General features: G+C 47.7%; 2 protein-coding genes across 14 annotated transcripts in view; one reads left to right on the top strand and one right to left on the bottom strand.

Annotated features, from left to right (window-relative positions):
• The window catches only part of LOC100970234 (uncharacterized protein C20orf96), an 83305-nt gene that overhangs the window by 48500 nt on the left and 17357 nt on the right, over positions 1–17448 (top strand). For 2 of the 13 annotated variants that reach the window (XM_034947767.3, XM_034947770.3), the window contains exons 1-3: positions 14005–15695; positions 15986–16034; positions 16616–16733. The exons of 1 other annotated variant lie outside the window; for it this stretch is intronic. In XM_034947767.3, the coding sequence (XP_034803658.2) occupies positions 15676–15695; positions 15986–16034; positions 16616–16733 (187 nt within the window). In that variant the 5' untranslated portion in view covers positions 14005–15675. 10 more of the 13 variants (XM_034947768.3, XM_063601239.1, XM_034947772.3 and 7 more) reach the window with 7 other exon arrangements.
• On the bottom strand, positions 826–12512 carry ZCCHC3 (zinc finger CCHC-type containing 3). Its single transcript, XM_034947776.3, has one exon. The coding sequence runs from the start codon at positions 3927–3929 to the stop codon at positions 2349–2351; it is 1581 nt and encodes a 526-aa protein (XP_034803667.2). The 5' UTR covers positions 3930–12512; the 3' UTR covers positions 826–2348.

Raw genomic sequence — 17448 nt, 5'->3', positions numbered from 1 at the left:
AAAGACGGGAAAGAGGGATGGGAGGGAGGGGAGAGTCTGCTTGCTTTGGGAGACAAGGAGAGGGGTTGAACTGGCTCTGAAAGACAGGACTCCCAAGAGCCTACCAGGTCCCAACTCCAGATCAGCTCTGGAAATATCCTCAAATCACTGAGTCAGAGTCAATATACTGGGAACGTTTAACTCTCAGGATCAGATCATCCTAGCATCACCAGCTGGAAAATCCTTCAGAGAGTTGTATCTGGGGTCTGCAGGGTATTGGACCTAAAGTCCAGAGACCTTGACCCTATTCTGCCTGCAGGCCCAGTCTCCAGTGGGGGCTAACTTGGAGAAGTCAGCTCCCTGGACCCCGCTTTTTCAACCGCTGGAAGAAATGGCATTTTCCCAGAACCCAAGAATATTTTGCATCCCATCCACAGCGCGCGCTTACAGTAACAGAAAGACGAGGAAGCTGGCAAACCACCTCTCTTTCCCACAGGTCTGTAATCTCCCTGAGGGCAGGGTTCAGCTCACACATCTTATACTCTGGTCTCAAACCTGGCTGCCCATCAGAATTGCTTGAAGATGATTAACTAAAATGTTTCACTTCCTCTAACAGTGATTCTGATTTATTGGAACTGTGTTAGGACTTAAAACCCGTTTTAACAGTGTGCTAACTGATTGTGATGCAAAGGGACCGGCACAACGTAGTAGGTGCTAAGTGTTGCCTGCAGGGGTGGGAAATGTATTTAGCAAGGTAAACAAATGGAGTGTATCGGAAGTGGGATTGAAATACGGTCTGGAGCTGGGTAACTGCATCTAACACTTTGAAAGGAAATAGTGCACCAGTTTTAGCAATACAAAAGATAAATATTTATTCAGAACAAAACTTTTAACAATCAATTTTACATTCTAAGCCACAAGGAAATAGCAAAACATATAGCAAAGGAAAAGCAAACACTAAAAAAAAAGCAGTGTACTGTCTTTTCTACTGGATAACACTTAGTTGGCCCATGACCTCTCGCTTGGCCTATCTCCCAAGTACATTTTAGAGTTAACAGCTCACTCATAATTTTGGGTTAAAATCCATCTTTCTCCTGAGAATCAGGAGTTGCAGATGAGCTCCAGCTAGCTGCTTCTCTAGGGTTCGTAGCTATCGAGGCTAAGGTGCAAATGTAAACCTTTGGTAGGTTTCTTTACACAGGGGCACCCCCATTTCTCACTGGTGGCAATGAATGGGGAAGGGGTAGGGCCTCCAAAGGACCTGGCACACTGTAATCCAGAAGTGGTGCCCCAGGGAGCAACGAATGCACCCTGGAGTGTGGTCCTTGGTCCGTTCCGTATCTCCCAAGTATTCAGAAGCCCCTCCTTAAAAACCTTCTCTTTCTGCTCCCTCCTCCAGATGATTTCTCAGCATTCCTCTGGGCTGATCATTCTGGAGAGATCAGACTTTCTGGGCCCTCAAGTGTTGAGGAAATTGTTGTGAAGTGTGAGAGGTAGTGGAATGAGCACCGGGCTTGGGGTCAGGGGACTCTACTATAGGCTGGCTCTGGCACCAGACAGCTATGTGATTTTCACCCAGTCATTTAACCTCTTTGGGCCTGTTTCATCTGCTGGAAAACCAGGGAATTGGTCCAAACCAACTCTCAGGTTCTTTCCAGCAGGAATATTCTAGATTCCATGATTCTATAAAAAATGGCTTCTGAGTCACCAAAAGAGCTGTCATGAAGTCCATGCATCTTTGTGCCACAAGAGAGGCCCTTGGCCACCATTCAGAGCTTATTGATTCAGATTATATACACTTCTAACAACACTGGTTTCACAAATTCTCAGACCACGTAGATTAAAAGCAGCAAATTAAATGAGGGAGGGGAAGAGCTGCAAAAGGTAGACACTCTGATAGAAGCCACAGTCAACAATGTTTTCAATTCAGCAAACACTGATGGAGTGCCTACCACGTGTTGGGCCCCGTACCTAGTGCTGGGGCATAAAGATGAGCAAGGCAGCCCAAAGGGTGAAAATCCAGGGGAAGAAAAGGTATGGGGCGGGGAGGGCGGGAGGGGGGCAAGGAGAAAGAGAAAAAGTACAAGAAACAAAACAAATACCCAATAGAAAAACGAAAATAAAATGTTAAAAGGGAGGGGCAACACATCTGCACGCTACAGTTCTCCGCAGTCGTTATTGGTGACAGAGTCACCAATTCAGAACAGGCTGAAATGGAGTAAACTCGGTTTAAGAAGGCATAGAGAGATGTCTCTTGTAGGTTTTAAAAAGATCTCCTTCAAAAACGATAAAAAATGGTTTAAAAAAAAGTTTTGGCACTTAAGAGGGGTAAGCTGGCTGTGTGTTCACCCTGGCAGGCAGGCGGGTGTTTAGTGCCCGGCCACGCCGGTTAGCTGAGCTGCCACGGAATTGTGAACTGCTTTGGGACACTGGGCAAAGGCGTGTCCTCGCTTGCCACAGAGGTTGCACACGATGCCCTTCCGGCAGTAAGGGCTCAGGTGCCCCTCCTCCCCGCACCTGAAGCACCTGTCCTGCGTGCAGCTGCCGCTCATGTGGGTCCGGGAACCACATTTAAAGCATGTCTTGGGCTGCCCCTTGTACCAGCTGTAGCCCCTCTCGGCCCCCAGGAAGAAGGCCCCTGGCAAGTGCCTGACCCCGCCCTCCCCCTGGCGCAGCTCGATCTCGCATTTGTACTCCCCGGTCCAGATCCCAAACCTGTCGGTCACTTTCACCGGCACGGCCAGCACGTCGCAGTGGCGCTTGAGCCAAGTCACAATGTCCTCCACGTCCACCGTCTCGTTCCGGAAGAGGATGAAGAGCGTCTTCAAGCTGGACTTGCTCCGCCCCAGCACCACAAAGTTCTCCCAGCAGTCCTCCTGCTCCCGCTTCTCCTCGTAGACGCGTAGGAACAGGGCCAGCTTCTCCGCTGAGCGGAAGCTCACGTCGAATTCGCGGCTGCCCGGGATCTGGATGACCGCGTAGATGTCGCTCGGGTCCATGCCGATGGAGCGCAGGATGAGCGCTCCTACCACGAAGTCCCGGGTCGGGCAGGCGCCCTCGTCTCCCTGGAAACAGATGCGGACGAGGAAGCGACCCTTGCCCGGGCCTGCCGCCGCCGCCGCCGCCGCCGCCGCCGGCTCATCCTGGAGGGGCCGCTCGGCCGCGTCCTCGGCCTCGCCGGGCCTGGCCGGGGTCGCCATGGCGGCCGCCGCCGCCTCGGCCTTCTTCCTCCTGCCCGCCTCTGCAGCGCCCTTCTTTTTGCGGGGGTCCACCGCCTCGCCGGCCGGATCTCTCCGACGGCCCTTCGGGTCCCCGCGGCCAGCCGGTGGGAAGTCGCCGAGGTCCGGCGCCGCCAGGCCCGCGGGGCCGCCGAGCCCGGCGCTCCCTCCACCGCCGCCGCTTTCCTCCTCCCGCCGCGGCGGCCGCGGCTCGCGGAACTCGCCCTTCTTCTCGGCTAGATTCTTTACCACCTGGGCCCAGCCCATCTTCTCGCGGCCGCCGTCGGCCTCCTCGCCCCGGGCCGCGGGCCGCGCGGGGGGCAGAAGCTGCGGCCGCCCCCGTTTCCTCTCTTCCTCCGCGCCGCCGCCGGTGGCCATTTTACCTCCTTCCCAGCATCCTCCACTCGCTCCCGCAGCCAAAGGGCGCCCATCGCGCGCGCCCGCCCGCCGGGGCTGTGTGGGTTTGGTTTTTTTTTTTTTTTTTTTTTTGAAATTTGACGCTACCCTCCCCCGCCGCGCCCTCAAAGGTATCACATGCGGCGCATATTGGCCAGCGCCGGCTCTGCGCCCCCTGCGCTGAGCCTCTCTTCCGCCAGCGCTCGCTCCAACCTCACCTCCGTCCGCAGCGGGATGGGGCGCCCGGAGGCGTCCCTTTCCCCAGCGCGGGTTTGGCAGCCTCCGGCCTCGCTCTCGAGGATTTGGCATTTCGCAAGCGGTGCTCGATGATTTCATGCTAGCAGCTTTGCTAACGGCCCACAGCCCGCAGGCGGGACGGAGTTCAGGAACATCTCTCCCATTTTTTTTCTTTTTTGTACCTTTTCTGTTAAAAAAGCAAAAGCAATAGCAAAATTAAAACTTAGCTTTCCGTTTCCCCAGAACTGACTGCAATGCATTATTTTTTTTCCCACGTTGGATTATGCACATTTTCAAGAAGAAAAGTTGAAAGTTTTACAGTGAACATTTTACCATTAACTTTTTAGCGTTAAAATTTTACTCTATCACACTACGCCTCGATCCATTCATCGGTCTTTATTTTTTGATACATTTCCAAGTAAGTCATATTGCATTAATTTTTATTTTTTTGAAAAGACTTTCGTCGTATTTAGGATGAAGTGTGAGTGCTGCTTAAGTTCCCAGTACTGTGTTAAGCACACTTCAGACTTTATTACATGGAATCTTCCAAAAACAATGCTGTAATTATGCCCATTTTACAGATAAAGAGGCAGGAGTTAAGTCACTTGGCGGAGTTAATAGGCAGCCCCACGTATAGGTAGCTTATATTTCTTTCTTTCTTTCTTTTTTGAGACGGACTCTTGGTCTGTCGGCCAGGCTGGAGTGCAGTGGCTCAATCTCGGCTCACTGCAAGCTCCGCCTCCCGGGTTCACGCCATTCTCCTGCCTCAGCCTCCCGAGTAGCTGGGACTACAGGCGCCCGCCACCACGCCTGGCTAATTTTTTGTATTTTTAGTAGAGACGGGATTTCACCGTGTTAGCCAGGATGGTCTCGATCTCCTGACCTCGTGATCCGCCCGCCTTGGCCTCCCAAAGTGCTGGGATTACAGGCGTGAGCCACCGCGCCCGGCCGGTAGCTTATATTTATTTAACCGCTTTATTTCTGACGCTGTGGATCAAGAACTGTGCGTCAGACCCTAGGAAACCTTGTTAACAGGCAGATTCCCTTCATCCCAACTGCTGGTATTGGTCTCAGGGGACACTGACTTGTGCCGTTTGCACTTTCCAGTCCTCTCACTTTATATCCTCAGACACCATTTCCTTCATCCCTTCTCAGCCACGCATTCCCGTGATCATACTCGGAACTTCACCATTACCAGAAACATCAATGTCTTAGATTCACATACTTCTCTGTTATTCTTTCTACTTGCCTGGTCAAGTTTCACCATGAGGAGAATACTTACACAACCAAACAATATATGTATTTTAAACAATCTCTTCCATTCCTCTTATCTTAAGCCCTCACTCCAGGTAACTATCACATAATCAAATATCTGCAAGGGTCAGGCAGGTGCCTTAAGTAGAAGATATACTGGGTGAACTGGAGATCGAATATTCTATCTGAAGGGGCAACTGCTAGTCAGCTGTAGCTGATTATTCCTCTCCAGAAGTGAGGGTCCACTGTGGGCGGATCTTTCAGTTTCCAAAGAGAAATCCGAACTCCAGTTTCTTCTTTTATGGGAAACATTCTTCTCTCTCTTTCGTCTTCTTTAAGATGGTCTCAGCTATATTTGGAACCTCCATATAAATTTCACAACCTGCCTACTAAGTTCCAGGAAACTATGAGATCTTAAGTGGCGTTGCATTGCATTTGTACAGAATTACCACTTTATAACACGGAGTCTTTCCATCAATGACCCCACTTGATTTCTCACTTATTTAGGCCTTATTTTATGAATTTCAATAAAATATTATAGTTTTCTTCATAAAGGTCTTACATACTTTTGGGGATTTATTCCAAAGTACCACGTGGTTTGACTGCTATTGTAAGTGAAATTATTGTAAATCAGAAGTTACATATTGTTTGTTGGTGTCCGTTAGAGGAAACACGATTGAATTTTGTGTACTGACCCCATATTTGGCAACAAAGTCGAAACCTTAAAAAATTTCCAGTGGTTTTTGGAATCTCTTTACTTTTCTGTATTGCCAATCATATTGTCTGTGAATAATGAAGGTTTTGTCTCTTTTTTCAGATCTTTTACTTTTTCTTGTCTTACTGCACTAGTCAGGAACTCTCATATAATCAACGTATTTTGAGCATTTTTGTTTTGTGTTGGACTTTAAAGGCATCTGTCTGTATTTTGAAAATATTTGACTTGTGGATTAGGTTCTGGCTCCATGTCCAATTTTGCTAATCATATCTTCTTCTGTTGTACGATTTCATTGGTATGTGTAGGGCCATCCTTTCGGTCAGTTTCATTTTTTCCAGGTCAAATTTTGCAGAGATTATTACATCAGGAGCTACAGGGGCCAGGCAGGTACCCTGCAAGGAAAGCAGTCCGGATGGGCACTGAGGCCGTATGAAGAGAGCAGCCTTTATTCATTTCTGGCAGATTATTGTCACAGAGGGAAACAGACCCAGTGTTGCCAGATGTCTGCTTTTCTAAGAGAGATCGGAAATCCAGTGTTTGGCTGCCTGGAACAAGGCCTGAGCTCAGCGACTTGAACACGTGAGGGTCTAGAGTCTCTCTTGTGAGGCCTCTTCTCTCTTTATGTTCTTCGGTCTTTAGTGCGCCGGCTTCCACCTGTGTTCCTTTTTAGCATTTGTCTCCTTTTCTTCCCTCAAACCTGACATCCATTCTTTTGGCAAATCCTGATGGCAATTCTTCCAAAATTTATCCCCAATCTGACCACTCTCACCTGTTCTCCAAGTCACTATCATGTAAACTGCTTAGAATGTGCCTGGCTCAGTCATTCTAGTTAAAAAATAACAGAACAGACAAATGTGTGCAGAATGGGCCTGACCAACTAGTTTGCCATCTTTGGCTTAGGCACAATTATCCTCACTTTACAAAGGAGGTAACTGAGGCTCAGAGAGGTGAAGGGATTTGTCTCAGAAGCATCTATGAGGCCTTTGATAACCGGGGCATGTCTTGCTCTCTGTCTTCACAGACAATTACTGTGAAGACAACACAACTGACCTGGTGAGGTGGCTCATGCCAGTAAGCCCAGCACTTTGGGATGCCAAGGTGGGAGGATCGTTTAAGCCCAAGAGTTCTCGACCACCCTGGGCAACATAGTGAGACCTCATCTCTACAAAAAATTTTAAAAATTAGCCAGGTATGGTGGCATGCACCTATAGTCCCTGCTACTCTGTAGGCTGAGGTAGGAGGATAACTTGAGCCTGGGAGGTTGAGGCTGCAGTGAGCTGTGATCCTGCCATTGTATTCCAGCCTGGGTAACAGAGTGAGACCCTGTTAAAAAAAAAAAAAAAAAAAAAAAGAACAGAAAACACAATTGCCCAGTATTCTGTAAGCACTTAGTAAATGGCAGCTGATTTTTTATTTTTGAATTGTTAAGAAACTTGGCTCAGCGCAATGGCTCACACCTGTTATCTTAGCATTTTGGGAGGCTGAGGCGGGCATATCAGTTGAGTCCAGGAGTTTGTAGATCAGCCTGGGCAACATGGCGAAACCCCATCCATACCAAAAATAATAAAAAACACTAGCCAGCCATGATGGGGCACCACCTATAGTCCCAACTACTAGGGAGGCTGAGGTGGGAGGATGGCTTGAGCCCAGGAGGTTGAGGCCGCAGTGAGTGCAGTGAGCTGTGATCACTCCACGCTATCCTGGGCAACAGATCGAGAGAAACCTTGTCTTAAAAAAGAAAAGAAACTCACTAATGCTAGTTGGGAATAGCTAAATAACAGAAAATTCTAGAATAATGGTAACATATGCAAATGAAGTTTTTTTTTCTCTCATAGAATAAGTCTGGAGGTAGGCAGCTCAGAGCTGATATCATGGCTGCATAGTGTCAGGGATCCAGGCTCCTTCTATCTTTATGTTCTGCCATATATGACCTACATTTCTGACAATATTTAATGGCCCAAATGGCTGCTGAGTTCCAACGATGAGATTCCATTCCAGCAGCTGAAAGGAACAAGTGGAAGAGAAGGGCATGTCTCCTCCGCTTCCTCTATAAGGACATTTGCAGATGTTGCACTTCTGCCTATATTCCATTGACTAGAACTTGGTCAAGCCTATCTGCATCTCAGTCCAAGTTCTTAATAATGCACTTTTGGATTTGCATTATTTTTGAAGTGACCATTAGAAAGTCAGGAGATGGAGGCATGATTTGAGGTGGACCTTGAAAGAAGAAGTAGGTTTTGGAAAGCAATACAGAAACAAACCTATGAGGTTAGAATTATTGCTCATATTCACAGATGAGGGAACTAGGCTGAGAGAGGTAGAGTGAGTTGCCCAATGTCACAGTGTCACAAAGCTAGTAGTGGCTTAGTGATCCATGTCAAGCGGACTCCAAGGCTTATATGCTTAGCCACTTATACAATTCTGCGTTGTGTCTATAAAATGGAGATAATGTTTATGTTAAGGTTACTATTTATTGACAACTTGCATTTGTGGTTGCATTAGCACACAAGCTAGGCTCCTTTGCTTTTAAGGGCATGACCAAGAACTTGCACACATTTCTTCTGCTCACATCACATTTGCTAAAACCTAATCATGCAGCCACCTTAGTTGCAAGGGAGGCCGGAAAATTAGGTTTTTATTTTATTTTATTTTATTTATTTTTTGAGACGAAGTCTCTCTCTGTCGCCCAGGTTGGAATGCAGTGGCATGATCTCGGCTCACTGCAACCTCCACCTCTCGGGTTCAAGTGATTCTGCTGCCTCAGCCTCCCGAGTAGCTGGCATTACAGATGCCCACCACGCCCAGCTAATTTTTGTGTTTTTAGTAGAGACGGGCTTTTGTCATGTTGGCTGGGCTGGTCTCGAACTCCTGACCTCAGGTGATCTGCCTGCCTCGACCTCCCAAAGTGCTGGGATTACAGGCATGAACCACTGCGCCTGGCCAAGAAATGAGGTCTTTAGATGGGCAGCCCATGTGCCCATTAAAAATTCTAATACTACAGAAGTGTAGAGTGGATGTGGGAGGGTATTAGCCATCTCTGCTACGATAGTGTTAGTTAAGATTTATTTATTTGTTTGTTTGTTTGTTTATTTATTTCAGGGTCTTGCTCTGTCACCAAGGCTGGAGTGCAGTGGTGTGATCATGGCTCACTGAAGCCTCCGCCTCCTGGGCTCAAGTGATCCTCCTGCCTCAGCCTCATGAGTAGCTTGGACTACAGGCCTGTGCCACAATGGCCAGCTAATTTTTTTATTTTTTATAGAGAAGGGGGTCTCTCTATGTTGCCCAGGCTGGTCTTAAACTCCTGGCCTCAAGCAAATCCTCCTGCCTTGGCCTCCCAAAGTTCTCAGATTACAGGTATGAGCCACCATAACCGGCCTAGTTAAGCTTTAAAACAAACCAGTAAAGTAAGCATTATTGTTCCTGTTTTACTGATGAATAAATTGAGGTTCAGGGAGGTGGAGCAATTTAAGGGTAAGCTAGGATTAGAATCCTGACTCATGTTTGACCCACAGTATTCTATTCCTTTTCACTGGAATTGTCTTTTGTGAGTGTTGCCACTTCTCATTGATTTCCTTCTCACTCAGTAGTATGCCATTAGCAAGGGTGTCTCCACTCCTTGGGCTGCAAATCTACCTCTGGATGCCTATTATCTGGCATTGTGATCATGTCCAGAGGGAGGAGATACTGGCCTTTCCAAGGCCAGGACGCAGTGGGGCCACATGTTTGTGTTGTTCCTTGGCTACTTGCAATAGCTGTTAGAAAGTAAGTCCACAAATTGCAATCTCCACCAAAGGAAAGTAGAGCCGGCTGACCCAGGAGACAGAAGGAGGCTGAGGCCAAGGGAAGAAGGAGGCACTTGACTGTCAGCGTCTGGCCTGGATCAACATCATCCCAACCCACTGGGAATGAGAAGCTGGTGGAGTCCATGAAGGAGACATCATCAGAAGTCCAGTATTTCATCCACATGGATAAACTCTTTGACATTTTTTCTGAGACCCCTCTTGGCACTGGACATAACAAGTGCAAGTGCATGGGGAAGGAGCTGGAGCACAGTTGCAAGAACATCTCCTGTGATAGCAACTTCTACCTGACACTGCAGACTCTGCCAGCAAAGGAGCACCTTGTTAACTGTGGCTTGATGACCTGTTAACTGTGGCTTGATATCCAAGCTGACTGATTTCCAAGGTGCTCAGCAGCAGATACCAAGTCTAGTTCATCAGCATGCGAGCAAATCCTGCCAGGCTATGCACATTTATTCTGGCTCTTCAGGACCACTTGACCAAGTTTGTCTTATATCCTCTGACCTCTAGGTGCATCCAGGAGGACATCTCCACTGTTCAGGGCCCCCAGTGTCTTGCAGACATCATTGAGGGTATTTCTTCATCCAGATTGTCGGGGAGCTAACGCAGCTGAAGATGGTTCATGAACAGGGTCAGAGCTCTGTGGTGGGAGTCAATGGCATCATGCAGACTGTATTAGTTTCCTAGGGCTGCTATAAGAACATACGATAAACCAGGGGTCCCCAACCCCTGGGTCTGCCCATTAGGAACCGGGCCACACAGCAGGAGGTGAGCGGCAGGCAAGTGAGCATTACCATCTGAGCTCTACCTCCTGTCAGATAGGCAGTGGCATGAAATTCTCATAGGAGTGGGAGCCCCATTGTGAACTGCACACGCGAGGGATCTAGGTTGCATGCTTCTAATGAGAAATTAATACTTGATGATCTGAGCTGGAACAGTTTCATCCCGAAACCACCCCCCAGCCCTGTCCATGGAAAAATTGTCTTCCGTGAAACCGGTCCCTGGTGCCAAAAAGGTTGGGGACCCCTGCTATATGTTGAGTGGTTTAAAGCAACAGAAATATTTTCTCTCACAGTTCTAGAGGCTGGAAGTCTGAAATCTAGGTGTCAGCAGGGCCATGTTCTCTCTGAAGGCTCTAGGGGAAAATCTGTTCCATGCCTTTCCCTTAGCTTCTGGTGTTGCCAGCATTCCTTGGCTCGTAGACACATCATTCTAATCTCTGCCTGTGTCGTCACAAGGCATTCTCACTGTGTCTGCCTCTGTGTGTCTTCTCCTCTTCTCATGATGGCACCAGTCTTTTCAGGGCCCACCCTACTCCAGTACGACCTCGTCTTAACTAATTACATCTGCAACAACTCTATTTCCAAATAAGGTTCTGGGAATGGCATGTATTTTTTGGAAATACTATTCAACCCAGTACACACACTACATGCTGACTACCTGGATGCAGACCAGTGACACACATCATTGGCTTCAGGGTCTGTAGTTCATTCAGATGATGAAAAACTCGACTTACCACAAGGTTATCTGCCACAGCCCCCATGAAGCCACGTTTAACAGCAAAGTCAAGGTTGACCTGGCCATCTCCAAGTTACGGGATGAAGTTGTGCTCACAAGCAGGACTGAATAGGGTTGGAAGAGGGCACAAGGACAACTGAAGAGCAGCATCCATGCACAACAGGAAGAAAACAGGGTGCTGGGGCCTAGCAGTGAATTCAGTGGGGGGTCTTGGGATGGAAGAGCAGGCAGCTCTGGAGTGCTGTGCAGATGATAAGAAGGAATGTCTAGGATCTTGTTATGTCGAGTATAGCAGGTGTCTCCACAAGAACCACGGCATCTTACCCAGTGACAACAGTGGGGATTGTGGGTTTAGGATGCTGTGCACATTTGCCACAAAGCCAGCACATCAAATGACATGGATGGAAGCCCGAGACTGCCTGTGCAGCCTAGTCCACCTCTCAGCAAGATGTTGATGGAATCAGAGCCCAGGTTGCCATTGCTGAGCCTGGAGCCAAGCAGGCCTGAGAGGCCCTCTATCACATTTATCACCTCACATGCGCAGGGAGGAAAGGCCAGCTCGTCTTGCCCACCTATCCTGGGGGCAGGAAGTTCCATCAGGTGTTCTTGAACACAGAAATGCCACCTGAACAGGTGTAAGTGCAAATGGACCCCATCTGATTCAATCCCAGTTCCAACAGCTTTGTTACAGGTGATTGTCAGTGGCCCCTCAAGTGTGTTTTGGCTTTGATTAAAATGGCAGCATTTTTGCAAATGTTTTTATGTATTTTTTAAAACATTTGAAGTGGGGCCAGGTGTGGTGGCTCACACCTGTAATCCCAGCACTTTGGGAGGCCAAGGCGGGTGGGTCACCTGAAGTTAGGAGTTCGAGACCAGCTTGAGCAACATGGAGAAACCCCGTCTCTACTAAAAATACAAAATTAGCCGGTTGTGGTGGCGCATGCCTGTAGTCCCAGCTACTCGAGAGGCTGAGGCAGGAGAATCACTTGAACCCGGGAGGCAGAGGTTGTGGTGAGCCAAGATCACGCCATTGCACTCCAGTCTGGGCAACAAGAGCGAAACTCTGTCTCAAAAAAAAAAAAAAAAAATTGAAGTGGGAGGCAGTAATATTTTACTGGTTAAGTACCTGAGATGTGGGGCACAGGCAGCTCTCAGTGGGTGTCCATGCTGGGTCAGCATGTCTGATAAGGAAGGCTGTCTGACAGTGGCCAAGCTCTTCTTTGTATTAATCAAGGTACAGGTTAAGCTACTGTAACAAAGGGACTCTCAAATACCGGGTCTCAGACAAGGTGGAGGTTTATTTCTCTTTGATGAAGCAGCTCGGAATTTGGCAGGCAGTAAGGACAGGTAGGTGACTCTCTCCTGCAAGGCTGTCAGGGACCCACCCAGGTTCCTTCTATCTTGTTGTTCCTCCAGATGTAGGGTTCGGTAAAATGCTTTTGGTCTGCAAGTACCAGAAAGCTCAACTCAAATTTGCTCACCCAGTAATGTGATTTCTTATTTAATCTCAAGTAATTTCTAGATAGGTGAAAGGTTAATTTAATTAATTAATTTCTTTTAGAGACAGAATCTTACTCTGTTGCCCAGACTGGCGTGCAGTGGCACAATCATAGCTCACTGCAGTCTCAAACTCATGGGCTCAAGCAATCCTCCCACCACAGCCTCCCAAGTAGCTGAGACAACAGGTGCACATCATCACATCTGGCTAATTAAAACAATTTTTTTTTTTCTGAGATGTGGTCTCACAATGTTGCCCAGACTGATCTCAAATGCCTGGCCTCAAGCGATGCTCCTGCGTCCGCTTCCCAAGTAGCTGGTATTACAGGCACATACTATTGTGCCAGGCTAGGGTTGGTTAATTTAATGGCTCAACAGTGCTATCAAGGAAGAAGGTTTTTACATTTTCCTCTCTACCATTCACAGTATATCCTCTTTGGCCAACTCCCCTCACAGTTCCGCGATTCCAGGAATCCCACACAGATATGACAATGTCTACCAGCAGATGAAGGAATGTTTTTCTGCAATGACTTTTTTAAAAAGTGTGATGAAAACCTTTCCCAAAAGCCTTTGAGTAGATTTCTCATCCTGTCTCCTTAGCCAGACTTTCATCATGTATCTATGACTAGACCTCTAACTGGAAAGGGAAATTGGCCCACCAAGTCCAGCCTCAGACAGTCATGACTATTGGAGCTGGGATTAGGACTAGGGCTGGACCTGGGACCTGCCTCCGTTAAGGCAAGTGCATACATGGACAAGATCAGGATCCAATAGTTGCGATGACGGGGAGGAATGGCTGTTGAGTAAGTCACTACCTGGATCTGTCATGTATTCCTATCTTTTACTTTTTTTTTTTTTTTTGAGATGGAGTTTCATTATTGTTGTCCAGGTTGGAGTGCAGTGGCGTGATCTTGGCTCACTGCAACATCAGCCTCCCTGCTTCAAGTAATTCTCCTGCCTCAGCCTCCCAAGTAGCTGGGATTACAGGCACCCGCCACCACGCCTGGCTAATCCTATTTTGTATTTTTAGTAGAGATGGGGTTTCATCCTGTTGGCCAGGCTGGTCTCGAACTTCTGACCTCAGGTGATCCATCTGCCTCGGCCTCCCAAAGTGCTGAGATTACAGGCGTGAGCCACCGTGCCCGGCCTTTATCTTTTACTTTTTAATGGTTTCCTGGTACAGAGTTGCCCAGCAAGATTGCTGTCATATGGTGTGCTCTGCAAATGAGGGTACCCAACACAGTGATTCCCTCAGCTCTAGGGTCAGCCAGGAGGGGCCTGAATAGCCAGAGTACCTGGGCCAATTGCTTTTTATCCTAGCAGCTGCTTCTATTTACCACAGTGCATTTAAACACATTCTCCTGTGATTTTTAAGAGGCAGAAAAGGTTGGGAGCTCTGACATGGTATTCTATAGCAATGTTCCCCTATTGAAGTTTAAGTGATTTAAAATTATTGCTCCTGCCCAATTATCTTTTAAACTGGAATTCACTTTTAAATCCGTGCTCTATCTAGCAAATCTGGTGTGTAGAGAGAGAATTGGTGTAGGGCAAGGGTGGGAACTAGTACTTTAGTTGGGGTACAAAAGGACAGAGGGGTGTGTGTGTGTGTATGTGTGGTCCTATTCCAGATATACGTTGAAGTTATTGCAACAGGATCTGCTGATGGATGTGGGATAAGAGATGAGTTAAGGATGATTCCAAGAAGAGAGTTGCCCCATTTTGAGTTCGGGAAAAATGTTTCTGGAAAAATATTGCACATTAGAGTTGCTTATAAGGGGCCCAAGCAGGCAGTTGGATGTATATGGCTGGAATTCAGGGGGAGGATGGAGACGTGAGTCTGAGAGGCATCTGGGTACGGATGGTATTCAAAACCATGAGACTGGAAGGGAGGGGGCTGGGACTGAGTCCTGGGATACTACAATGATAAAGGGAGAAGAGGAGGAACCAGCAAAGGAGACTGAAAAGGAGGCAGGAAGCAACTCAAGAGCGGTTTCCTGGATACTAAGTTAAGAAAGTGTTTCAGGGGAGGGAGTGATCTGTTGTGTCAAATGCTGCAGACAGGCCAAATAAAGGGAGGGCCTAGAAGTGACCATGGGGTTTAGCAAAGTGGAGGTCACCAATGATGTTGACGAGGGCAGTTTCAGTGGAGAGTGAAAGCCTGATTGAGAGGAGGGAAAAAAATGGGAAACAGAGTAGGCAAACCTCTCTAGGAGTTTTGCTTTAAAATGAAGCAGAAATGGGAGCTGGCTGGAGGGGAAGTGGTTTGTTTGTTTATTTATTTAGAGATAGGGTCTTGCTCTGTCAACCAGGCTGGAATGCAGTGGCTGGATCGTGGCTCACTGCAGACTGGACCTTTCTGGCTCAAGCCATCTTCCCACCTCTGGCCTCCCAAAGTGCTCTCATGCTTATATGCATGAGCCACCGTGTCCGGCTGTGGACAATCTTTTTAAATAGAAGAAATTTAAAAATACGTTGGTATACTGATGATACAAAGGAGAGAGAAAAGAGGAGGAAAAAACGGGGAGAACTGCTCGGCCAATATCTTTGAGAAAACGTGAGAGGACAGGATTCGGTGCATACATGTAGGAATTGGTCTTAGTAGGCAGTTTATACGTAGTTACAGGAGGGAGGCAAGTAGGCGAGTAAATGATGCCGTAAACTTGTGGGTTTACTGAGTCCCACAATTTTCTTAGTAAAATTGGAAGCAAACTCATTAGCCAAGAGTGAAGATGGCGAAGGAAATGGTGGAAGTTTGATGAGCGTGGAGAAATATGATATAATATTTTAGGATTATGGGCAGAGCGAACTGAAGGGAATTTGAAAATTGAAAAGCGGGCCGAACTAGATTTTGCCTTGAGAGGTTAGTCCCTTCAGGCGCTCGGTAGGCGGCGTCGCGTTTCCTTGGAGACCGAGACGCTGGCGAAAGCAGCGGGTCTCGGGACTTCTGAGCGGCCTGGGTTACCGCGCGATCGACACTGAGACAAGGAAGTTGGAAAAGCCGAGTAGTTATACTAGAAGATCAGGGTCTCACAGACTCGCAACTTCTCTTCCATTTTCCCCAATGGCGCATGTCTTACAAAAGTAGGTAAAAAAAAAAAAAAAAAAAAAAAAAAATTGGAAGAAAGGCGGAATATGCATGCGTACTTCACACCCCGCCGCTGTCCCGCCCTCGCCTTGAGGTCGGCCCTCGGTCTTCTGACCCCCGTCCTCTCCCCGCCCACATCTCCCTGGCCCCGCCCCACTCCCGCGGGGCTATTGTCCCCGGTAAACTGCAGTTTCTGGTTCGAGACTCCAATCCTGTTTCGAATTGCTGCTTGCTGCCCCTTGGGCTGGGGATAATGGAAGTTCTTTCCCTTCCCCACTCTTTCCAGACCCAAGCACTCTGGGACTCACTCCACAGTCCAGGAGTTCCAGGTTCCGGTGAGTCTTGGGGGACTAGGGCTGGGGTGGGAGGCTCGCTGGCCCTGCAGTCCACCTGCTCTCCACTCTCACGGTCGTGACTGCTCCGCGGATATAGGCTGGAGACCCGAATTCCAGTCCCAGCCGAGTCACACTTTGCTGTGGGACCCAGAGCAAGCCTCAGAACCTCATTTTTCTTCTCTCACTGTCTTATCAGAATGTAAGGGTATATTATGCTGCTCTCTTATTCATCTGATTGCTGCTCTGGTTTCCTGAGGGTGGATGTTTGCGTCTTTTCCATGCCTTCTGTTTCTCACAGTTCTTAGCACCTCACAGCCTGGATGTGCTTAGTAAATTCTGGCTGGCTGATTAAAAAAAGTGATAGCTAACATTTATGGAGCACTTACCACATGCTTCATAAATATCTCTCAGAATTCTTGCGCCAATCCACAGAAGTAGGTTTTATTATTAGATCCACTTTACAGATGAGAAAATTGAGGCTCAGAGAGGTCAAGTCACTTGCTTGGGGTCACAGATATCTGAAAAGGGTAGAGCTGGGATATAAACTCATGGTGCTATGTGACTGATTGTATATTTTGTAGGATTATGTTCCATGGCAGCAGTCCAAGCAGGAAACCAAGCCATCTACTCTGCCTCCAGTCCAACAAGCCAACAGCCTTCATACAAGCAAAATGAAGACTTTGACTAGGGTCCAACCAGGTGGGCGGAGGCACCTGGGAGCTGGTGTGGGGGTTGGAGACAGGATAGAGTGGCTGCTTTTGGCTCTTGGTGACACCACTTATATTAGAGTAGGCTAACTGATGTAATAAACAATGCCCAAATTGCAAGTATTGATATAGAAGTTTATATCTATCTCATTTATGCCACAGTACATTTGTGGATCTGAGGAAGGAGGGATTCTGTTCCACATGGTCATTCAGGGATCCAGGTTCCTTTGACCTTGTGGGTCTGATATTTTGTAAGGTCTTGAAGTCTTCTGCTGGATACTTTTGCATCCAGCTGGCATAGAGGGAAGAGAGAGAACAAGAACATGGACAATTATGTGGGCATTTTTTTGGGGGGCAGGGGTCCAGATTTGAAGTGACAAATGTTACTCCTACTCATGTTTCAGGGGCCATAATTTAGCCACATGACCTCTGCTAACCACAAGGGAAGGTGGGAAATGTAGTCCATCTGTTTTTCCAGGAGGAAAAGAAAACAAGGTTTGGTGAAATCATAGAATAAACTCTGCCACATCATTATCATGCTTTACAGGGGAGTTCCGAGGCCTTGGGTCAGGCTCAGGCAGACATGGGGTCAGATTTTGGCTCTGCCATTTACTCACTTGGAAAAATCATTCATCTCTCTGAGCGTTGGTTTTCTCATTTGTGAAATGGGGACACTAATACCACCTAGGATTGTTGTGAGAATTAAT

Source organism: Pan paniscus, chromosome 21 (assembly GCF_029289425.2).
Source record: "Pan paniscus chromosome 21, NHGRI_mPanPan1-v2.0_pri, whole genome shotgun sequence".
Classification (NCBI taxonomy): domain Eukaryota; kingdom Metazoa; phylum Chordata; class Mammalia; order Primates; family Hominidae; genus Pan; species Pan paniscus.
This window is presented reverse-complemented; position numbering and strand designations above follow the sequence as displayed.